Genomic DNA, 25,129 nt, shown 5'->3' with positions numbered 1-25,129 from the left:
CATGGGGTGGAAGGATGAGCTCTGGGACTCCACAGTGTCCCATGCTTATTCTGACCAAGAGTTAGAGGTGTATGGCTTATGTTTCAGGGAAGGGAATTTATAATTTGCCCTGTGAATAATTAGAAACCATCTGAAAGGAACAACGACCAGTACTCTGAATACTAGCTTGAAAAATAAAAGGATCTCTTGTACCTAGTAAATAATGGGCTCATTGTTAAAAGTTTATTTTTTGTGATGTGAATCAAAATTATTTTTTAAAAAATAAATCAATATTATAAGCAAAATGTTTTTAAGCTCATAATGTTTTTACACAACTTTGTACTTTTCTCTCATTGATTCAGGATCCAGTGGGGACATTGTGATGACCCAGACTCCACTCTCCCTGCCTGTCATCCCTGGAGAGCCAGCCTCCATCTCCTGCAGGTCTAGTCAGAGCCTCCTGCATAGTGATGGATACACCTATTTGCACTGGTACCTGCAGAAGCCAGGCCAGTCTCCACAGCTCCTGATCTATTTGGGTTCCAACTGTGCCTCTGTAGTCCCAGACAGGTTCAGTGGCAGTGGGTCAGGCACTGATTTCACACTGAAAATCAGCAGAGTAGAGGCTGAGGATATTGGCATTTATTACCGCATGCAAAATCTACAAATTCCTTCCACAGTGCTACATCCTCAAAAAGAAACCTCCCTGCTGGGGTTGCCCAGCTGCTCACATGCACCGCTTTTCTGGGTAGGAGCTCCGCTGGGTCTCTGCGTTTGTAGAAGAGGAGGCTGTTGGTGAACTCAGGGTCAGAGTTTGCTGCTAATGACTCTGGCCCATGAATCCTCAATTGTACCTTAATCTCATATGTTAAGGCCCCATCAGCTGCCATCACCTGGGAATGACATCAGCAGTAGGAGAATTCAGTTGGCCACATGCCCTGTGAGCAAGCAGCTATGACGAAAAAAGAATGAATAAAATCTTATCCTCACCCTCCCTGTCTTGCCCACATTTTTCAAATACATTTGGTTGGCAGAACAACGAGTCCATGGATGCAGATTAGTGACAACACAAGGGGAACACATTTTGGAAATTGCCAGTTTAGGGTGTAATACTTGGTCATATTGAGATACTGTTTTTGTCCCACTTTACCAAAAACTTTGTATCTCTTTTATCAATTATAAACTACACTGCCCTCTCCAGTGTCATGCTGAGAAAGCATTCTACACAAGCTGTCCTCAGGGTAGGATAGCTAAGAATAATTAGTAAAAATGTTTGATTTTTGGCTATTCATAGGCTTTGTAAATTGACGGCAGATATAAGACTCTAATGCCAAAATATTTTAATTTTCCTCAATTACCTTCTTTCCAGTGAAACAAAGTTCTTGCAATTCCAAAAGTGAGTTTTGAACATAAATAGCACATTCAAAGAGGTAGAACACAGACTTTACTAAATGGAATAATGTATCATGTTTTTCTTCTTCACCCCAATTTTAAGAATTTCAAAAGTATTTAACCTAAGTGCTATTTTAGAGATGACACATTTACTATGATGCTCTCGTAAGAAAATATTTCAAATAATACAAAAATATTTTATCTTCATATTACTTCATCATTACCAGAAAATGAACAGAAATCCTTTCTTTTAGTTGTAAAAGCACAAAAAACTTATGCTTTCAATTGATTCCACTGAAAATAGTGTCCTGAAGTTCTATCAAAATTAATGATGAGTCATGTCAGTTACATGACAGAACATAGTGTGACAGAAACAAAAGAATGATTGAAGCAACAGAATAAGAAGCTCCTGCTTCAGGCGTAGGGTTTAAAGTGCATTTGAGATGATTTTCAACTCCAAGATAATGAATTTCATGGCAAGCGCAATTAAAATTTCAGTGTCATTTTTGTTAAATTTAAAATGTGTATGGATAAATTTATATAGAAATCAATCAAACTGGAGTAATCAAATTAAAAAGCACAACACTTAATACGCTATTTAAAAGTACTACTAAATGCAACATGGAGTTTAAAAGATATGAAATATTACAGAATGCAGTGGGAGACAACAAAGTGTGAGTGACTAGAGCAGGAGGTGAGCAGCCATCGTCATCGTTAGCCCTCATGTGATTGACAGCACCTAGTCACTATAGAATCTGCTTTCATGTGAGACAGCGGATAAGTTCTAAAACCACTCCAAGGTGGCTTAAAAAATGAATAAGCTCAAAATTTACATGATGGTGATACCCCAAGGGGCTACACTCTTAAATCAAAGTGTTGAAAATAAATGATTCCAAAAACTGAAAGTGGACACCAAACAGAATCAGAAGACAATCAAATTGCCAATTTCAAAGCAGCCTCAAGATATGGTGGACTAAATATGACAAGGTTTCTGTGTCTGTGATATGGCAGGTCAGAAACAGGCAGGTGGCCTTGATGGTGTGGGTAGCTCTGCTTCATGAGGTCACTCAGGTGGGCAGGAGGCACGACCACTCTCAGAGCACAGCCACCCTCCTTCCTCACAGTGGCTGCCCCGATGCCCATCCTCAGCAGCAAGAGTGGAACAGAGTGGAGAGAACTCTGTTTTCTTCTAAAGATAAAAGAAAATTTCCATTAAATTTAACAGCAGATAGATTTGAGGGGACACAGTGAAACCATAGCACTGACTGATGGAAGGCTCATTCCAAGCCCTGTGGTCTGCCATGCATGCAGGCAGAGCTGCCTTTCTCAGACACAGCAGTGAGGGGCAGAGTTGGCCATGGGGAATCAGCAGAAGCACAGTGAAAGGGAAAGGTCTGGGTGCAGACACAGACTGATGCATCCATCCAGAAAAAAGCACCTGTATCTTCCACCTGAAGCTGCATCCCTCTGGAATGATGTTTCTTGGCAGGTCAGTTGCAAGTCAAGGAACCTGGGAAATAACATCTCCAGATATGCTGCATTTGTGTAATGTTTATTTCAAACTGAAAGCATTTAGAAAACATCAATTGGACAAAGGCTCTTTTACTCCAGAAGGAAGTCAATTGTCATGAAAACCCTCCCTGGGTTTTTTCCCTATCTATCAGGAAATATTAACATGCACTAGGAGTTAAATTCAAAAGAGATTGGAAGTTGACTTCATCCAGACAGGGTATTACCTATTTTTTTGAGGACTCATTTATTTTATTTTACATCATTTACTCTCTCTAGGTTGCTTACAGTCCCCACCTCCCTTTCCCCTATAAAGGATGTATAAACACCTGGATCTCACTGGGTTTTCTGGATAATCACTGTCCTTTGATATTTCCTCTGCATGTTAAATAAATTTGTTTGCCTTTTTCTCCTATTATTTATCTTGTGTCCATTCATTTTAAGCAAACCTTTAGAGGGCAAAATCAAATTTTCACATTTCACCCTATACAAGCAAGTTTCCTTAAAATTCAGGCACCTGAACGGGCAGCAGGAGGGTGTGTGCAGATGCTACACCAGAGTCATTTGGCCACTCCTACTCAGGCATCACTAATACTCCCCAGAACCCCAGGCTGCAGCCCACTGATGCTGATGTAGGTGGATCCACTTCCTCTGCTGCTGAACCAGGCTGAGATGATGTGAGATATAATGGGTCCAAATCTGTGTCCAGTTTTATCCAAATCCAAGTGATTTCTCCATATACATGGGCATTTGCTTGACAGGAGATGGAGACTCTCTGTCCTGGATATCAGACAGGAGGCTGGCATCTTGGTCAGAACGTCCCCACTTACTGCTAAACAGTGAAAGAGGAAAGTGCCTTTGATAGTGCAAGGCAGACACATGCACTGAGAAGCAGCTGCCCTCACTAGGAGAGAGGGTTCACTGTACTGATCTTTCCCAAGTTCTCTCCTTCATGTGCTCTCCAGAAATCCAGGCTCCAGAGCCCCCAGGAACATGCTGGTGAGCAGTGCTGCTCAGAGCATTACTCAGTGGATATAATACTGCTCTTTTTATTTTAGAGACAATTGATCCTTAGATAATTTCAAGTTTATCTTAATCCATGGTCCTATAATTGGATGAAGAAACAAGTAACTTTTTTTTGAAGTAATCAGATCTGGCATCACTAGTGAGCCCTTTCTTCTTATAAACCCTGGGAAAAATATCCAATGACAGAAAAGGAGGTATAATAGAGAGATCCCCAAAGCAAAAATAAGATGCAGCTCGTATAATGTCTGGGCATTACTGAGGCCTATAGGTTTCCATAATGGTGGAACTGTGAGTGATACATGCTTTGAGGACTTATAGCACCATCTTTGTGCACCTGCAGTGAATTGCTTGACATTGTACTGATAATAAGAATGGCTTAAGGTTATTATAAAATACTTACAAATATGCTTAGCATTATCTCAATAAATATTTTTCTTCATTTTTTTAAGAAGGAATAATTTTACACTCACAGAAATGTTGTAAGCATAGCACAAAGTACCCCCTTCCCTTTCAGAGTGTTTTGAAGACACGCTGATTCCACACTCTAAAAACTTTACTTTGAGTTTCCTACAGAGAAGAATATTTTCCCAAATAATCCCCATATGCCAACGGAATGCATTACTCCCTCAAGTACTCAGCAGTATTTCAAATTTTGACATTTATCAAAAAATGTTCTTTGTTACAAATGGGCCCCCAGGAAGAAACAGATTAAAGACAAATCTGGGTTGCCCCAGTCTGACCTGAGACCCTGGGGACACTGTCCCTGTGCTGGGTTACTGAGATGAGCCAGCCCTGTAGCTGTGCCCAGTGGGTCCCATCCCCTTCTGATTTGCATGTTCCCAGAGCACAGCCCCCTGCCCTGAAGACTTCTTAATAGGTTGATCACACTCTGTGCAGGAGTCAGTCTCAGTCAGGATGCAGAATGGACGTGGGAGTCCCTACTCAGCTCCTGGGGCTCCTGCTGCTCTGACTCTGAGGTAAGGAAGGAGAACTCTGGGAGTTTACTCAGCCACTGTGTTCAGGACTGGCTGGATTTTTGGGGAAGGCTTCTTATAACATGATTGATTATGTGGATGTTTGTTTTTATGTTTCCAAACTCAGGTGCCAGATGTGATACCCAGATGACCCAGTCTCTATCCTCCCTGTCTGCATCTGTAGGAGACAGAGTTACCATCACTTACCGGGCAAGTCAGGGCATTAACAATGAGTTAGCCTGGTATCAGCAGAAACCAGGGAAAGCCCCTACACTCCTGCTCTATTCTGGATCCAGTTTGCATACAGGGGTCCCATCTCAGTTCAGTGGCAGTGGATCTGGGACAGATTTCACTCTCACCATCAGCAGCCTGCAGCCTGAAGATGTTGCAACTTATTACTGTCGACAGGATTATACTACCCCGTCCACAGTGTTACAAGCCATAACAAAAACCCCCAGGGAAGCAGATAATGTGAGTCCGCACTGCCCTAGCTACTCCTCCTGGTGCCTCCATCTGTTGAGAACATTTCCCAAATAGCATCCACACTTTGAAGGTCATTGGAAAGTTTTTGTACAAGGTACACTGAAGCCTCTTCTTTAACTTAACTGTTTCCTTCTCCTCATCCCCAGCAGCACAGACATGGCAAAGCCTCTTCTGATTGCATTAAGAACAGAGATGATTATGCCTGAGAAGTCTGAGTTGTAGTGTGAATTGGAATTAATATCATAAAGGAGACAGCACTCTTGGAATTCCAGGTAGAATTTTTTCTCAATACAGGAAATGGGAATCTAAACTATAGTCTTTAAAGTCTTGGGGGCATGGGAGTAAAGATGCAAATACTAAAAAAGAAGGATTCTCTGGATTTTGCCATGAATCCAGAGTGCATCTGTCACAGAAGGTATAATTGCCAACCATATTGTTCTCAGACATATCTGGGAAGCCCTGGTTTGGGGCTGCTGATGGTCTCTGCCTGGAGAACCTGCCTGATTTTCTAAGGCACCTGCTTACAGTTGACCAGCAAGGGTCCTATTGCAAAGAGACCTAGCAGAAGAGAATGATCAGAGTAAAAGGTCAATTTCTTCCAGTGCCCACCAGGTCCCATTTTCCCTGAACCCTCCCTGTTACTTATATAAACCCTTTCATGGCTCTGTCCACTGACTCACTGAGCTCCGGACTCTCTGGTTTCCTGGTTCTGCCCTAAACAAGCCTCACACTGCCACGCCCTTGGATCTCTAATCTCATTGCTTTCTCAGTGGTGATGCTTTTCCCCTGATCTTTCATGGACTTCATCCCCCACTTCCAAAGCCAACCCAGAGATTCTCATCTTAATGATCCCTCTGAATGTGTTCATAAGACACTCTACTCCACACTTCTGTCTGAAGCACTTTTCACGTTCTGACTCATGACATAATTTATTTCCTTATGATTTTACACTTGATAGGCTGATTCCCTCTAGTGGAATTTAAGCTTCATGGGGTCAGAGGCCATTGTCTATTATTTGCATTGCTGTATCCCAGTGTAATGGGAGCACCTGGAAAACAATAGGTGCTCAGTGGGGGGCCACTCTTTCCAGGAGTCTACGTGTCTAGAAGTCTGGGAGGACTGTAAAGAGTGGAATAAACTGTTTCTTATATGGACAATGTTCCCTTTTCCTTTTTTTATTCCTTTTTCATACTCAGTCTTTAGGAAATAAGGAAAATTACAATTCTCAGAACTTATGTAATTTGTCTCAAGTGATATTTTAGGTTGTATTTCCTAAAAACATACAATAATAAAATAACATTATTGTACTCAATTGATTACATTATATTTCATATATAATGATATATAATGTATGCTACATAAGTTATAACTAAAGTAAATTCATTGACTTCCCATTTAAAAGACAAAAGTTATCAGATTATATCAGGAGTCAGATAATTGATATTTCAGTTTTGTTAGCCAAGAAAGAAAACTGAATACATTACCTAGATATTTAAATAAGAAAGAAAACAAATTTCTGCAATTGTTATTAATAATTTTAAATGGAATGTAATTCAAAGAGCTTCTCAGCCTGTTCAGGAGAACCTCACTCACCACTACTTGTTCACAATTCTGAGGAAAACAAGAAAACGCCAGATAAGATTCTCGTTTCCATCAGTGGTGTGAAAAGAGGTTTTCAAAACTGTTAAAGGGAAAAGAGTCTGTGGAAAACAAGAAAACACCAGATAAGATTCTTGTTTCCATCAGTGGTGTGAACAGAGGTTTTCAAAACTATTGAAGGGAAAAGAGTCTGAGTCTGGGTGAATGGCTGTGTTGTGCAGAATGGAGTGCTCTAGAGAAGAGAAGATGCCACCCCCAATTTTTCCTGGCCAGCAGGACAGCATCATCATCACTCTGCAAGGAGTGGAATCACACACTGAAGAGTCTGAGCCTGGAGTCTGCTTGTCTTTGCAGCTGTTGTCACTCATTCACCCACAGTGCTTGGCCTAATAAAGTGATGTCCTTTTCTAGTTCTTCCAAAGAATGGAAAAATGTTCAGGGCTCATAGAAAAGATGTCTAAGCTGCAAAGGAAAAGTGTGTATGGAAAATGAATTTCTGATCAATGACTTCAGGCAGGTACAATCATGCAGCCAGGAAAATGACTGGGCATGTTGGGGGAAGAAAGAGAAAATCTGAATTTTTTTTCTCCCAGGAGGTGTGTACTAAATACCATCTGTCTGAGCCTAGATAACTGGTAAGGTAGGAGGACAGGGATTAAATTGTGTGTCCAGAGGGGAGAAGGTCTACCCCCATGCTGAGCCAGTAGCTTTCTGACCTGACCACCTGGGCTTCTCAGTGCAAAGAAGAGGAGGCAGGTGGTCTCTGCAGAAGCACAGCACTTTCCATGCTTCTTTGCATGTTCCTCCTAGCCATGCTGCTGTTCAGAGCTCATATCAGTGTCTGGGTCAGAACTCAGGGAAAGAATATCTCAGTTAGGACCCAGAAAGACTCATGGAAGCTCCAGTTCATCTTCTCTGCCTTCTGTACTCTAGCTCCTAAGTGGGGGGAAGAGTAGATAGCTCTGCATTGAAACTCAACCTTGTTGGTTCTTCTGACCTGGCATCCCTGCTGAGCAAGAACAGTAATTATAATTCAATGTAGATCAGTGATTGTGGCTATACTATGAGGATGGTGCACTTCATGCAGTTTATGTGGGTGGCTTTCCTGTTATATTCCTATCTCAGGTCCTCCAGAGAAGTTATGTTGATGCAGTCAACTGACTCCTTGTCTTCATCTTCAGGGAACAGAGACTTCCTCATGTGTGTGTGCAGTCAGAACACTGGGAACTCTTTAGCTTGGTATCAGCAGAAACCTGGGAAGGCCCCCTGGTTCCTCATCTATGGTGGATACAACAGGGCCACTACCATCCCAGAGGGGTTTAGTGGTCATGGATCAGAGACAGACTTTAGTGTCACCATCAGCTGCCTGGAGCCTGAAGATTTTGCACTGCTTTGTCTTTTATGATCTTTGTTGGTTTAAAATCTGTTTTGTCAGAAACTGCAATCTTTACTTTTTTTGTTTTCCATTTCCTTGGTAGATTTTTCTCCATTTCTTTATTTTGAGCCTATATGTGTCATTTGTCATTGCATGTGACATGGGTCTCTTGAAACAGCATACCGATGAATCTTAGTTCTTTTCCCAGCTTTCCATACTATGTCTTTTAATTGGAGCACTTACCCCATTTACATCTAAGGTTAGTGTGAATATGTGTGGATTTGATCCTGTCATCATGATATTAGCTGGTTATTTCACAGACTTGTTTATGTGGTTGTTTTATTGCATCACTTGTCTGAGTACTTCAGTGTGTTTTTGTAGTGGCTGGTAATGGTCTTTCCTTTCCATATTTAGTGGTTCCTTCAGGAACACTTGTAAGGCAGGTTTAGCGGTGACGTATTCCCTCAGCATTTGCTTGTCTTAAAAGGATCTTATTTGTCCTCACTTATGAAGCTTAGTTTGACTGGATATAAAATTCTGGGTTGGAGCTTCTTTTCTTTCAGAGTATTGAATATTGACCCACAGTCTCTTCCAGTTTATAGGATTTCTGCTGAGAGATCCACTGTTAGTCTGGTGGGCTTTTATTTGTGTGAGAGCTGGCCTGTCTCTCTAGCTGCCTTTAAGGCGCCACCTTGGAAGCAGGAGCAGCCCTCACCAAACACTGAGATTGCTAGTGGCTTTACCCTGCACTTCCCAGTGTCCAGAACTGTGAGAAAATAAATTTGTGTTGTTAATTAGCACCCAGTTTAATGTGTTTTTTTTTTTTCAGTACAAGTGTTTTGAGAAAATCGTTGTAGAACTTTTATTGTAAATTGAGTGACCATATATATATGCAGAACTGGTTTCAGATTCTCTAACTCATTGTGCTATGTTATCTGTCTCATCCTTCACTAAAACAATAAATTTTTAAAAAATTCTTTTAATTAATTAATTTAGTATTTTTTGAGACAAGGTCTTGCTTTTTTGCCCAAACTGGAGTGCAGTGCTGCAATCTCAGCTCACTGGACCCTCTGTGTCCCAGGCTCAAGGGATCTTCTTACCTAGCCTCTCAAGTAGCTGAGACCACAGATGTGCACCACCATATCCAGCAATTTTTTTTGTACTTTTTGTAGCAGTGGGGTTTCACCATGTTTCACAGGCTGATCTCAAACTCCTGAGCTCAAGCTATCCACACACCTCAGCCTCCCAAACTGCAGAAACTACAGGTGTGAATCACTGCACCCAACCACAGTATGGTTATTTAATATAGATTTTCATTTGGAGTGCTTCCATTTCTTTCTCCTCATGTAAAATTATCATGGCTGTCTTTTGCCTCTTTGCTTGTCCATCTAAGTTAGAAACATCTTTTCAATTTCAACAAAAATCCCCAGTGATTTTGATTGTCACTGTATTGAATTAATTTGGGGACAGCTGTTATGCTTACAATATTAAGTTTTCTAATATGTATACACGGAATCAGTTTTCATTTATTGGGTCTCCTTGATTCTCTCTCCATTACCTTTTGTACATTTGCACATACTGTTTATAACTTTTTATTTTACCATAATGTCAGAGACAAGCTGTGAAAATATTGTAAGAAATATAAAATGGACCCAGGTTCATTTGGTATCAGTAACTGACTTTCTAATTCTGTATTCCTTCTATAAGTTGGTATTCTGGGTACTATTGGTGCAAACAAAACAAACTACCCCCAAACTTAATGACACATGAAAAGCGCAATCATCTGCCTATCATCTCTGCTCTTCTAGATGTTGCCTGGGCTCAGAAAAGCTCCTGCCAGGTTTTCCTAAGGATGCAGTCAGAGGGTGGTTGGGGAAGTTGTCATCTCAAAGGTGGTTGACACTGGATACAGGGTTCTCAGATGGGGCTGTTTGCCGAGTCATACGGCTACTTGGTTCCCTCAACACTTCCCCCACAGGAGTAGACAGAAGTTATGCAGACTAAATAGCCTCTTATAGCCTCACAAGGGAAATAGTGTTACTTCTACTACAGTCACATCCCCACCAAGAGGCAACAGAAATGAAGTGTAAAGCAGTAGGCTTAACAGGAGGAGCGCCAAAATCACACTGCTAGAAGAAACTGCACGGTAAGAGTTCTTGTCACAGGCATTTTGGAGGATACAAGAGGCATCAATGCACCCGTCACCAAAGCAATTCACATTTCTTCCAAATGCTAAATACTCTCAGCTCCACATGCTCAAGTATTACCCCATGATAGTGGGATAGTGTTAGGGGACCCTCAAAATGATGTCCTGGGGGAGTGATATTAACAAAATGACAGAGTAGGGGATACTAACTTTAATCTGCTCACCTCCCCTCCCACAAAAGAAACCATAAACGCACATACAAAAAGCAAAACCAACAGTTAGACAGCGCTCTAAGAAAGAAAACATCCCTTGGAGACCTCAAGGGTCCAATTAAATAAGTGCAGAAACACAGTGGACAAAAATCCCAGAATTACCATACAGAAAGCATCGCAGGGAGATGGCACATCGGAGAGTTTTGAGACGTCTAGGAGCAAAGAAGCAGGAGGCAATTGTTACCAGCCAGGAGGAAAGGCCACTGCAGTCCCCACAGCCTGCTCTGTGGAGGACCCTGCAACCTTTGCAGCTGAGGACCTCAGTATCCCCCAAGGTAGCTCCACTCTACAGCTTTCCAGATGAAGGTCCCTTAGTGTTCATTGATGAGGATCACAGCAGACTGTTCTACAAAGGACATTGGTGGTTTTGGCACTAAAAATACCTGCAGCCATGGGCATGTACATCACCCCAGAGAGGAAGATCCTGCAATACTTTCCCTCCACATCCTCCCAAGAAGCAGCCACTGTTGTGCTGCCTGGGATGGGGCTGTCTCCCAGCCCCAATTCTGCATTATCCCAGATCCGAGCTCCAGGACCTCATCCTATGTTGGCAACTCAGACCCTGAGCCACTTCCATGTGGATCAGCCCCGCCCCAGGCCCAGAGCTGCTGTCACTACAAGAGCATCCACACTCCAGAGCCTGGCCCTAAGGCTGTTCTGAAAATTACCTAAGACATAACATAAATAGAAAATATACAACAACACTGTAGAGTGAACTACAGAGAATAACCACACAGAAAGTGTCTTGGAGAGGTGGCACACCTGAGGGACCTGAGAACTATTGGCAAATGTGTCAAGAGTGATGAAACACGTTAGTCTATAACACCAAAAAAAAAAAAAAAGGAACTTATTCAGGATAAACATCAAGACGTGCATCAGTATACAGATCATAGTTCAAATGCTGAATCACATAGGAAGAGAAAATCTCAAATGTATTAAGAAAAAAACTGGTTCAATTTACCAGAGAAACAGTAATAAAATCCTGGTTTAACTGTCCATGGGACCAATAAAGGCAAGAAGACAGTGAGATTATATATTTAAATGCTGGGTGGAGGGGACTCAATCAAGGATTCATTATCTAGTGAAAATATGCTTCCAAAATAAAGGGGAAGTAAAAGCATTTCTTGATGAACAAAATGAAGAGAAATGATTTCTTGCAGATATGTTCTATAAGATATTTAAGAGGAAACTTTTCAGAATCACAGGAAATGACAGCAGATAGCTGAATGCACAGAAATTAATGAAGATTTCACAAATAGCAAAGAAAAGAGCAAGAGACAAGGAAAAAAAACCCCTTAAAAAAGGTATTTCCTTCAATTTATATGAAACTCTCATCCAGGGAAAACCAAGCTATTGTGATGAATATCTGAATTCCAGTTACCTTGAGCGGGATGGGGGAGCAGCTGTTGCCTGGGAAGGTCCACGAGGAATGAATCTGGAGAACTTGAAATATTCTATAGATTCTTTGGGATCAAGAACACACATAAAACTCAGTTGCATATTTAACACTTCAGCCCTTTGCGCTGTGTGTGTATTACCTCAATAAGAAAATTGAAAAAGCGAATTCTAGACTCAAACAAATAAGAACAAAGAAAGAAGAATTATCAATTATTTATGGAATCTCGGCCTTACTAAAGAGGAGTGAAAAATGCACCTGGGAAGAGCTAAGAAACAGGAAATCTAAGAGAGAAGATGAAAGGGACAGGGAATTTATCCTACTCATGCAGCATGGATTTTGTCTCTGTTGGTTTCCCTCCAAACAGAGAAGATATTTAAGTTATTTCTCTTACAAGAGAGGCCCCTTCACACCCCCCTTGGCTCTTTCCACCCCACTGCACCCACCAGGGAATTTGCATACTGTCCCCTAGGGAGGACTTTCCCTTGTGAGTCAGAGATAAAGGCTCAGCTCCAATGTTGCCTTAACTGATCAGGACTCCTCAGTTCACCTTCCCACAATGAGGTTCCCTACTGAGCTCCTGGGGCTGCTAATGCTATGGGTCCCTGGTAAGGACAAAAGGGAGATGAGAGAGGAGAATTGGGTTGGAGGGTGAGCTCTGGGGGCCCCACTGCCTCTCATGTGTGTTCTGTGCATGTGTTAGATGTGCTTACGTTGTCCTCCAGTGTGGGGCAGGTGATGTCCTGATCTGTGAGAGTGAGGAAGATTCTAGAAGAAGCAAGGGCCTGTGCCCTAGAGAAACTCTGACTCATGAAAAGGAGGATGAATTCGGGGACTTTTTTGTGCCTTGCATCTGTAGAGTCCTTTCTTGAAATTGAATAAGCTTGAAGTATGAATAAAAGTTGCAAAGAAATTATTAGATTGGTGCAAAAGGAATTACGTTTTGTTTGCAGTTAAAAGCAATGGCAAAACCCGTAATTACTTTTATATATAGGTTGAAATAACAAATAAAAAATTATGAACGTGATATGTAATATTTGTATGTAACCTTGCACTTCTCTCTCATTATTTCAGCCTCCAGTGGAGATATAGTGATGACCCAGACTCCACTCTCCCTGCCTGTCACCCCTGGAGAGCCAGCGTCCATCTCCTGCAGGTCTAGTCAGAGCCTCCTGGATAGTTATAGATACACTAATTTGCATTGGTACCTGCAGAAGCCAGGCCAGTCTCCACAGCTCCTGATCTATTTGGGTTCCAACCGGGCCTCTGGAGTCCCAGACAGATTCAGTGGCAGTGGGTCAGGCACTGATTTCACCCTGAAAATCAGCAGGGTGGAGGCTGAGGATGTTGGGGTTTATTACTGCATGCAAACTCTACAAACTCCTCCCACAGTGCTACATCCTCAAACAGAAACCTCCCTGCTGGGTTGGTTCAGCTGCCCACATAGGCTGCTTGTCTGAGGGAGCAGCTGAGCAGAGTCTCTTGAGTCTGCAGAAGAGAAGGCTGTTGAAGATATCAGGGCAGGGTTTGCTGCTGAGGAGGCTGGTCCATGACAGCCTCAGTAGCATCTCAGATTTCACATGTTAAGGCCCCACCAGCAGTCACAGCCTGGGGAAGGCATCAGGAAGAGAATTCATGGGGGCCACGTGCCCTGGGAGCAACCGGCTATGATGAAGGTAGAATGAATGAAAGCTCACATCCTCACCCTCCCTGTCTTGCCCACATTTGTCAAGTTCATGCAACTGTCAGAATAACCAGACCATGGATGCAGTTTAGCGACAATACCAGCATGGTAATACATATGGGAAATGACCATCTTGGGGTTTATTTCACCCACGATGACACTTAGTCATACCGGGAAATTCATACTCTCCCGTCTTCCTAATTCTTCTCTATGACTTGCACTAAACCCTCCTCTCCAGTGTCTTACAGGTAAAAGCATTCTACACAAGGGGAGTACAGCTAACGCTTAGAAAAAATGTTTGATGTTGGATTATTCAAACAGACTTTGTAAACTCATGGCAGGTATGAGATCTTAATGTCAAAAGATTGATTACTCTTAATTGGTATTTGCCAAGTGAAAACAGAGTTTTCACAATTCCAAAAGTGGCCTTTGAAAATAAACTGCATAAACTCAAAGATGGAAAATATAAAGTTTATTTCAAGTAAAAAAGGGAACATTCAGAATTATATGAGATTTTTATTTCTCTTCTATATTCTAAAGGTTTTGAAATAATTTAGGCTAAGTTCTATTTTAGAGTAGAAATTTATTACTATGTTTTCAAAAGAAAATGTTTCAAAGAATACAGAAATGCATTCTTTTCACGTAACTATATCATTACCTGAAAATGAATCTGAGTTCTATGTTTCAGTTGTAAATGCATGAAGCATCGATCCTTTTCACAGATTTTATTAAATATAGTGTTCTAAATGATATTGAACCCAATAATGAGTCACATGAGCTACATATAATAATACCGTGTGATAGACATAAAATAATGACAGAATCAACAGAAGATATGCTTCAGGCTAAGGGTAGAAAGTATACTTGGACGATTGTTTATTCCAAGATAACAAATTTCATGGTAAGTGCAATTAAAATTCCAAAGTTCCACTTCTGTTAGGTTTAAAAATTGTATGGCAATATTTATATAAATATCAATCACACTGGAGCCCTCAAATGAAAAAAAAAAGTGACACCATATGTTTTAAAAATACCGAGAAATGAATCATTGAGCTTAAGAGCCATTATACGTAATTCAGTTAAGGAACACAAAGTGTATCGGGGCACACTGACTCACGCCTGTAATCCCAACACTTTGGGAGGTCAAGACAGGTGAATCCCCTGAGGTCAGGAGTTCAAGACCAGCCTGGCCAACATGGTGAAACCCTGTCTCTACTAAAAATACAAAAATTAGCCAGGCGTGGTGGCATGTACCTGTAATTCCAGCTACTCGAGAGGCTGAGGCAGGAGAATCGCTTGAACCTGGGAGGCAGAGGTTGCAATGAGCTGAGATCAAACCATTGCACTACAGCCTGGTTAACAGGGTGAGACTCTGTTAAAAAAAAAAAAAAAATGCAAGTAGAATGACCCAGAGGTAAACAATGATATCGTCATCCTTAGCCTTCATGTAATTGATAGCCTCTTGCGACCTTGAATTTCTGCTTTGCTATGAGACACAAGATTAGACCCAACCCATTCAAGATGGTTAGATATCTTAAACAAACAAACAAACAAACAACTTATGCAATGCTGATGTAACAAAGGGCTACACTCTCAAAACAAAATGGTGAAGGGTAAACGATCCCCTAAACCTGAGAGAAGATACAAGCAGAATCAAAATGCATGGGTACAAAGAAGCCTCTAGTTGCAGTTGACCAAATGTGACAACGTTTCTGTGTCTGTACCATGGCAGTGCAGAGGCAGGTGGGTGGCCTTGGTGGTGTCAGAGACTTTGGTCCATGAGGTCACTCAGGTGGGGAGGAGGCATGACCACCCTTAGCACACAGTTTTCCTCCTTCCTTACGGTCGCTGCCCCCACGCTCATCCTCAGAAGCATGAGTGGAACAGAGTGAAGGGAAAGCTGTTTTCTTCTAAAGATCAAAAATCTTGAACTTGCAAATAGAAATAAATGTTATTTTTGCTCCAAGTACACATTTGAGAAGTGCACCTGATGATAAACCCACATTTTTTGTATGCTTTAATCTGAAAATGTATTTGTATGATCCTTGGAAATAATTTTTGAGTATAAATTATATTTTAGAAGCTTATTTCAAGTTGTTATTTAGCATATGATAATTACTCCCAAAATGTCATCGATTTAAAAACAAATCATCTGTTGCTCTAACTGTCCTCCACCGAAAGTAATTTCTCTATTTAACCTCATCAGATTCCTTTTAAGCTCTGAAACTCATCTTATTTTTTTTTTTTACTGATTTGATACGTTAAGTCTATTACTTATGATACATTTATTTATGTAATTATTTCGATATCACAAGTAGAAAAAGCCTATAAACTGTTATGCCAAAAACATGCCTCTAGATGGCAAGCAAACCCCACAATACACAAAAGACAGCCAAGTTCTTAGACACCCTGGGAAAGGAAGAGGGCTACAGTCCCATTAACAAGTTGGAGCCCTTAAGGCGAGAATTAGGTGGAACATCTGGAACATCTGAGAGGAGACACCAGGCTGCGGAGGAGTGGGGAACCTGCTTTGTGCTCTGAGACTGAATGCCCAGCCTTGCCTCTCACCGCTGCCTTGACTGTGTCCCCATCTACTGTGAAGTGAATGGTGTCTTCTAAATTCATGCTGAAGCCCTAATTGCTGAAAAGTGTAAGACATGGAATGTGGGGATTATGTGCATCTTCCTGACACCAACATGATGCTCAGGAAGGAGACTCTTGTTTTCTCTTAGGATTCTTTTACTAACGAAGATTTTGCCTCTATTGCACTTTTCCCTTTCCTGATTGTCCCTCTCTATTGACAGAGATGGCCTAGGGGATTCACTACTGAGTCTCCACCTCTTACCCAAAGCCCTGAGTCTAGGGTTGCTCTTTTCCTTCTTGTTATTTTTGTTTGTTTTCTTGTTATCATCCTGGCAACAAAATAAATCACCTTTTTGTTTCTACCTATTAAAGATGTTACCTTAGTTAATTACAGTGGTTTCCTTCAGTATGATAAATGGTCTTTCAAAATGATGTAAAGAGATCCAAATCCATGTTCTTCAGAAGTTGCATGAAGCTCTATCTAGCATGAGTGCCAGTGACTCTCCCAGAGTGCTCCATGCAACTGGCCCCAGAGAGTCCCTCTGTGCTGTCATATCACCCACTGCCTTCCGTGAATGAGATATTCTGATTAATATCCTGGTGGATACTCTTTGAGCCAGCGCCCACACAACTCCCATGAAAGCTGAGGACCACAGGCCCCTGAAGACAATCACAGGTCTCTACATTCACAGCTCATGACTGTCCTCTGCAGACACGGCTTCTCCCGAGATGACTGAGGGTAGTCATTGGCTGTGTCCTTCCTTGTGCATGACAACAGGAGACACAGAAGGTCTGTAAGCAGCCCTGTAAGCCAGGTTCCTAGCAAGCCTTCCTGTGTGCGGCCCTCTTCCTTGGACATAGGTATGTAAACCAAAAATGAAACTCTAAGCTCCCTGGCCAACTGAACGAACTCCTCCTCTCAGCCAAGAACACACCAAAATCAACCTGAAATACAGTACAGTCCATGTTGGGAATGGATGATTGGATATGCCTTAACTTACCCTCTTCCCTTTAAAATTCAGACATAACTGACCATCGCTTAATATTAAGACAGAGACCTTGAGACTGACAAAGCAAACTGTCTGTTGCAATAAGATACCAACACGACAGATGCCAGGCCCGAGGAGAAATCAAAGTATTTTCCCCAAGATACTGTTATTTGGTGTATTTTAAAAATGCCTCTGCAAAGCTGTTTCTTATGGGAAAAATCTACATTCAGTAGAGATTCCCAACCCTTTTAAGTGTCTTTCCTGACCCAGAACAATTTAACTGATTTAATTAAGAGTTTGGCACCTTTTACTACAATCTATTCTCACTGAAACCTGCTCCCTGGAGACTTCATCTTCATGATGAAACGTTGGCTCCAAAACCCTTTTTTTAGACCCAGAAACTCCGTTCTGTTGATTACAGGTCATTAGATAAACTCTTTCCACTGTCTATGAAATCTTTGAATCCACCTATGACCTGGAAGTCCCCAACATGCCCCCTCCTTTGGGCTGTCCTGCCTTTCCATATCAAACCAATGTACAGCTTACACATATTGATTGATATCTTATGTCTCCCTAAAATGTGTAAAATCAAGCTGTAGCCCGACCACCTTGGGCACACGTTCTCAAGACCTTCTGAGGCTGTTTCACTGATATGTCTTTAACTTTGACCAAATAAATTTCTAAATTGATTGAGACTTTTCTCAGATACTTATTTGTTTATAGGTGTCACTGTATACACTTAAGGAAGTGAAGAAATTTATGACCTTGAGAAAATGAGGAAGACAAGATGTGTGGGGAGAGAGAGAGTGAGAGAGAGGGTTTGAGCTTGTGATGTGTGTATAGGACTAAAACTGAGACCTTGATCTATGATGGTGTAGTACTGAGTATCATCCCCAAATAGTGAGGTTTCATTCCAAGAAGCATATGCCTGTATCTGATTTGGGAAATGGGCTTTTGCAGGTATAAATTAAGTAACTTGAAACAGGTAGATGATGTTAGATTAATCAAGTGGGCCCTAAATGCGAACACAAGTGTCCTGAGAAAAAAAGAGGTAGAGAGACATTTACCATAGACTGAAGAGGAGAAGGCAATCTGAACACAGAGATAGACATGGCAATAATGTGTCCACATCCAAGGAGAGCTGGAGCCACCAGAAGCTAAAAGAGCTAAATCAGACTCCTTCCTAGAGCTTCTGAAGGGGCTAGAACCGATGTCTCCACGATCTTAGCCCAGTGAAACTGATTCTGGACTTCTGGTCTCCAGAACTATGAGTGATTCCATTCCTGTTGTTTGAAGCTACCACATTTTTGAGAACTTGTTACAGTAGCCCGAGGACACTAACACAAATGGGGCTCCGGGAAAATCCAGACTACAGGTGCTGTGGTGGTTTTTCAATCTCCTTGCTTAACTTTCTGATATCAGACATAAATAGATTGGTGAAAAATTTTGTGATTGAAGAAATGCACATGAAACCTACAGTGTACAGAGAGGCATCTCTTAGTTATAAGATGAATATTGATAATTTTAGTTGAAAATGACATGACTGGGAGTATCTCACATAACATTCTGAGTTACTCAAGGATGCATAAAAGGGGCACTAGATACTCTTCTCGTGTGTGTGTGTCTGTCTGTCTGTCTCTACATGTATGTTTACTTCATGGTGCATCAGCTGGTGGAACCCTCAGGACACCCTTTCATATCCTCAATGCCCCGTTTCACACATGAGGAAACTGTTCATGAGAGCACATGGCTGATTTGCATAAAAGTCACTTGGTCAGCAGTTGTTGAAGCTGAACTTGGAATCTAGGTCTGTCTGACCTTAACTATGTTCCTTCCTCAGAGCCACATTCATTCCGTAGAGGAGCCCATCACCTATAAAACCAGAGAAGAGACAGAGCCAGAAGTGCAGGGTGGAGTTCTTAACACAAGCTCACTGCGAATTCTAGTCCCCATCACGCTGACACTAAGCTTGAACCCAGACCCTTCTACAGTTTTGTCTACAAATCACAACTTGCTCAAAGCCTTGACAAACACCAAGAATGTTTCCTTCAGATATGGCAGCAGGGTCACATCTTGCATGGCCCTGACTACATTTTGTCTCCTCTGCCGTCCCCATCTCTCTGACTCAGTCCTCACTTCTCAGATTGGGTCCTGTACATCTAATTTGCACTACGAATGTTAAAAAAGCAAAACCCACAACTCCCTCCTCTTCTCATGTGCTGTGAGAGATGACCTCCAGGCTCCCAGATACCAAGATTGTACAAGACCTAACCCACAAAATTACTCAAGACACTTTCTATGTAAGAAGAATTCTGGTGCTAGCTCTCCTCATAGAAAAATGTTTTCTGTCTCTTGCTGAAATTGACAGCAAAAGACAACAACACAGAAACTATTTTGGAGAACAAAGGACAGTGATACACTAGGGAAGTAAAACACACCCCTTCCCCTTGCATTGGTTTCCTGTTGCTGCTGTAACAAATTACCACAGCCTTACTGGCTCCACATAACACAAGTGTATTATCTTACATTTCTGGAAGTCAGAAGTCTCAGTGAAGTAAAATCAAGGAGTAATAGGACTCTATTCATTTTGGAGGCTTCAAGAGAGAGAATCCAATATCGAGCTTTCCATCTTTCTGATGTTCCCACATTCCTGGCTCCATGGCTCCTTCCTCCATCACTCCAGCACCCCTCTGCATGGTCCCAGCTCCTCTCTGGGTGTGACCCTTCTCCCTCCTGATTATAAGGACCCCTGTGATTATGGTTTCACCCAGATAATTCAGGATACTCTCCTGACCTCAAAATTCTTAACCATGTCTGCCAAGTTATTTTTGACATATTCATAAGTAATGATCATAGATTTCAGATATTAGGACAATGATGTCTTTAGGAGGGGTGTATTCATTCCACAAACAACTCTCATCATCCCCACAATGATCTTCCCCTAAGGTAGAATAAAAATATCACAAGGCAATAGACCTAGAAAAAAACCTGAGACTCTAGGACTCTCTGACGTGGGGATGTCAAATTCTGGGGGATTCGGACTCTCTGCTCTATGTGGACTCCATGGTGTGTAGCCATTTGTGGAAGGTGTCTTTGATTTTGTGACCTAGAAAAAATGAATCTCTGCTAAAATCAACTCTAAGGAAGATTGGCAAAGGGAATTTAAAGATTTTAAAAAATTTTGGAATTTCCCTATGCATTAAAACATGAGAATTGACAATAATTCAAACCAACAATACCTTCCAAAAATGAGGATTTTTCCAATGCATTAGGTTGGGTCCCCTCAGTGAGGATGCCAAAGATTCACATGCAGGCAGTATCTTTACAAAATGCAGGAAACAGGCAAGTGAGCAAAGGAAGAGAGGAGGGAAAGGGAAAGTGAAAGGTACCTCAGCAAAGAGCCACCTCTGAGGATGATGAGAGCTCAAGCCCACATAGAAACACAGGAAAAATATCTGTTATTCCACCTGACAGGTGAGGGAGCTGGGATATGTGTACACCTCCCTTGTCATCACTGATAGATAGCCATCCTAGGGGATATTAATTCCAGGCCGTGAGGTCTGCCTCATTTGCAGCCTGAGCTGCCTTCCCCAGGTTCAGATAGAGCAGTGAAGGGGAGAAAGGGCCATAGAGAGTCAGCTGAAGTATAATGACTAGAATCCCCAAAGTGGAATTAACAATGACTGCTAAAATTATGCAGAAAGAAAGAAGTGTATTTGAATTCAGAGATGTATCTCTCTGAATCTGGATATCTGGATCCTGGCAACCTGTTGGGTAGCCATTTCCCAGAAATCCAGTCCTCTGGAAAAGCAGCAGGAGGTTTGTGCACAGGCTGCACTACCTTGGTCTGGCCACTGGTAGTCGTGCATGAGAACTTTTCCCTGGAGTATTTCTCAGTCTACTGATACTGATGTAATTGACTCCACTTCCCCTGCTGTTGAGCCAGGCCGACATGCCCTGGGCAAAGGCAGCAGTGTGAGGTATTGAGGTTCAAATCAGTGCTTAAGATATATTTGGATGCAAAATACTTTTTCATCCACATGGGCAGTGTCTTGGCAGAAGATGGAGATTCTCTCTAAATGGATGTGAGACAGGGAGGCTGGCATCTGGGTCAGGATGATGCCCTGGTGCATGGCAAGAACACGCGTTGGGCAGCAGCCACCCTCACTAAGGAGAGAGGTTCACTCACCTGGCTTTTCCCCAGGACCTCCCCCTCACCTGCTCTCCAGAAAGCCAGGTTCTTGGGCAGATGTTCCTGAGACCCCAGTAACAGGCTGGTGGGGAGCGCAGCTCAGAGCATTACTCAGGGGATGTGGCCTTTGTCATCCTACTTTGAAACAATTGATTATTTGAGCCAAGATTCAGAGAGGGCTTCAAGTTGATCCTAATCCAGGCTCCTGTGGTAGCGAGTGAAACAGAGATTTTAGTTGAAATAATCAGAGCTGGTATCACTAGTCAGCTCTCCATGCTACAGAACCATAAGAAATTATACCAAAGTCAGGAAAGGGGATAGAATATGGGGATCGTCATGCTAAGAATAAGGTGCAACCCATTTAGCCCCTGGGCCTTAAAGAGACCCATAGCTGTGGATAACGGCAGATCTATGCATGACACAGTTATCATCTTTGTGCATCTTCAGCGAATTGTTTTTCCTTGTACTGCTAAGAACAATGTCTTAAGTTTATTAGTAAATTCTATTGAATTTATTAAAGATGCTTCTGATAAATTCTTTTTATATCCATTTCAAAAAAGAAGCAATGTCACACTGACAGAGACATTGTTAGTATCGCACTAAATACTTTCACACTCATCACGTTCCTTTGAGAGTAACTGAAAGTTCTGACAGCCCCACGTTCTACAACTTTATTATGAATTTTCTGCCAAAAATAATGTTTTCCTATACACTCCTAATACAAGTATAAAATATATTATTTAATCTAGTCATATGTTCTTTTAAAATTTTGAAAATTCACTCCAAAAGTATGTTCTGTAACCATATGGCCCCAAGGAGAAATGTATTCTCTCAAGGTAAATGTGCACTGCCCTGGTCTGACCTGGGACTCTGGGGACACTGCCCCTGTGCTGAGTTACTGAGATGAGCCAGTCCTGCAGCTGTGCTCAGCCTGCTCCATCCCCTGTGGATTTGCATGTTCCCAGAGCACAACTCTCTGCCCTGAAGACTTTTTTATAGGCTGGTCACACCCTGTGCAGGAGTCAGTCTCAGTCAGGACACAGCATGGACATGAGGGTCCCCGCTCAGCTCCTTGGGCTCCTGCTGCTCTGGCTCCCGGGTAAGGAAGGAGAACACTAGGAATTTACTCAGTCAGTGTGCTCTGTACTGTCTGACTCTTCAGGTAAATCCTCTGATAACATGATTAACTGTAAGAATATTTGTTTTTATGTTTCCAACCTCAGGTGCCAGATGTGACATCCAGATGACCCAGTCTCCATCCTCCCTGTCTGCATCTGTAGGAGACAGAGTCACCATCACTTGCCAAGCGAGTCAGGGCATTAGCAATAATTTAAATTGGTATCAGCAGAAACCAGGGAAAACTCCTAAGCTCCTGATCTATGCTGCATCCAGTTTGCAAAGTGGGATTCCCTCTCGGTTCAGCGGCAGTGGATCTGGGACAGATTTCACTCTCACCATCAGCAGCCTGCAGCCTGAAGATTTTGCCACTTATTACTGTCAACAGCGTTACAGTGCCCCTCCCACAGTGTTATAGGTCATAACATAAACCCCCAGGGAAGCAGATGTGTGAGGCTGGGCTGCCCCAGGGCTCCTTCTAGTGCCTCTATCTGCTGAGGGCATTTCTCACACTCAGTCAGGTTTTGAAAGTCATTGGGAGATTTTCCTAGAGGGGGCCAGGGAGGTTCCCCTGAACCCTAAGCCTCTTTTGCCCTCATCCCCAGGAGAAAAGACATCACAATGTCTGTCCTGACTGAATAAACAGGAGAGATAAGTCCACTTGAGTTTGTGTTGTGGGATAAGTGGAATTTTTACAGTAAAAGAGAAGTTATTCTCAGTATTTCAAGGAGAAATTGTTTAAGATGAATAAATTAGAGTCTAAATCACAGTCTTTCCAAAGCCTAACTATGTTATTCATGAAGAATGTACTAGAGACAGGGGATTCTCAGGTGGCTGCTTCAGAAGCCAGAGTGTACCTGTTCCTGGTGGTATGTACTGAGTACCATGTGACGATCCTCAGACCTGTCTGAGAAGCCCAGGGCGGGGATGCTGATGCTCTCAGCTGCCTGCAGCACGTCTCCAGATGATCCTCCAGTCCACACCTAACTGCATGTGTTTTACTTCAGGTGTCAGTTTACATGAATCCACCACTCTGACTTCCCAATCTCATGACAGTGATAAGTTGTAACTTATTGCAATCTCATTGAGCAACTCTGAAGAAACCATAGAGAGAAAAGGAGTTTTGGAAAACGTGCTCCCAGAAGTGATAGTAGTGATGGGGAATTGACAGCTGACAGGGAAGTAAGGTGACTCCACAAGGCTCAACATTTTAGCAGTTACGAATTGTTGCAAAATACATTTGAATGTGCTTTCAAGAATTACCAGTTTGGGGTCATAGCTGGAAAACTTTATTAAGTCACAGATAAAATGGGAAAATCAGGAAATTGTATGAAATATACAATAAGGCTGTGTGCGATGGCTCAGGCCTGTAATCCTGTGATAATTAATACTGATTGTCAACTTGATTAGATTGAAGGATGTAGGCATTCCTCCTGGGTGTGTCTGTGAGGGTGCTGCCAAAGGAGATTAACATTTGAGTCAGTAGGCTGGGGAAGGCAGACCTCCCACTTAATCTATGGGCACCATCTAATCAGCTGCCAGTGAATATAAAGCAGGCAGAAAAAAGGTGAAAAAGTGAGTCTGGCCCAGCCTCCCAGCCTACATCTCTCTCCCCTGCTGGATGCTTCCTGCCCTCAAACACTGGATTCCAAGTTCTTCAGTTTTGAGACTTGAGCTGGATCTCCTTGCTCCTCACTCCTGATGCCTACAGACAGCCTACAGTGGGACCTTGTGATCCTATAAGTTAATATGTAATAAACTCATCTATATATATGTCTGTGACCACTGCTGAGTGCCCAATTTGCCAGCAGCAGCAGAGACCAACAGTGAACACTTTGTACGGCACCGCTCCCTGGAGTGATTGACCAGCTACCTGGTGGCAGATTGATTATATTGGACCTCTTCCATCGTGGAAACGAGAGAGGTTTGTCCTCACTGGAATAGGCACTTACTCTGGATATGGATTTGCCTACCTCCACGCAAGGCTTCAGCCAAGACTATGATTTATGGACTCAAGGAATGCCTTATCCACCATCACGGTATTCCACACAGCTTTATGTCTGACCAAGGACTCACTTTACAGGTGAAGAAGTTGGGCAGTGGGCTCATGCTCATGGAATTCACTAGTCTTACCATATTCCCCATCATCCTTAAGCCGCTGGTATGACAGAACTGTGGAACAGCCTTTTGAGGTCACAATTACGTCAACTAGGTTACAATACTTTGCAGGGCCGGAGCAGAGTACTTCAGAAAGCCATGAATGCTCTGAATCAGTGCCCAGTGTATGGTGCTGTTTCTCCCATAGCCAGGATCCACAGATCCAGGATTCAAGGGGTGGAAGTGAAAGTGAAACCATTCACTATCATCCCTAGTGATCCACTAGCAAAATGTTTGCTTTCTTTTCCCGAGACATT

General features: G+C 42.3%; 2 gene segments (V, D, J or C); both read left to right on the top strand.

Annotated features, from left to right (window-relative positions):
• Window positions 1-12,665: 12,665 nt before the first annotated feature.
• LOC116270355 lies at window positions 12,666-14,697 on the top strand. The segment is given in 2 exon segments: window positions 12,666-12,759; window positions 13,226-14,697. Coding segments are annotated over 2 exon segments (435 nt in total).
• A 7,880-nt stretch (window positions 14,698-22,577) lies between these two features.
• Window positions 22,578-23,375, top strand: LOC101002297. The segment is given in 2 exon segments: window positions 22,578-22,698; window positions 22,823-23,375. Coding segments are annotated over 2 exon segments (366 nt in total).
• The last annotated feature ends 1,754 nt before the right edge of the window (window positions 23,376-25,129 follow it).

The sequence above is a fragment of the Papio anubis genome, chromosome 14 (assembly GCF_008728515.1).
Source record: "Papio anubis isolate 15944 chromosome 14, Panubis1.0, whole genome shotgun sequence".
NCBI classification, from domain to species: domain Eukaryota; kingdom Metazoa; phylum Chordata; class Mammalia; order Primates; family Cercopithecidae; genus Papio; species Papio anubis.
The sequence above is the reverse complement of the archived record's forward strand: the minus strand, read 5'-3'. Positions and strand labels throughout refer to the sequence as shown.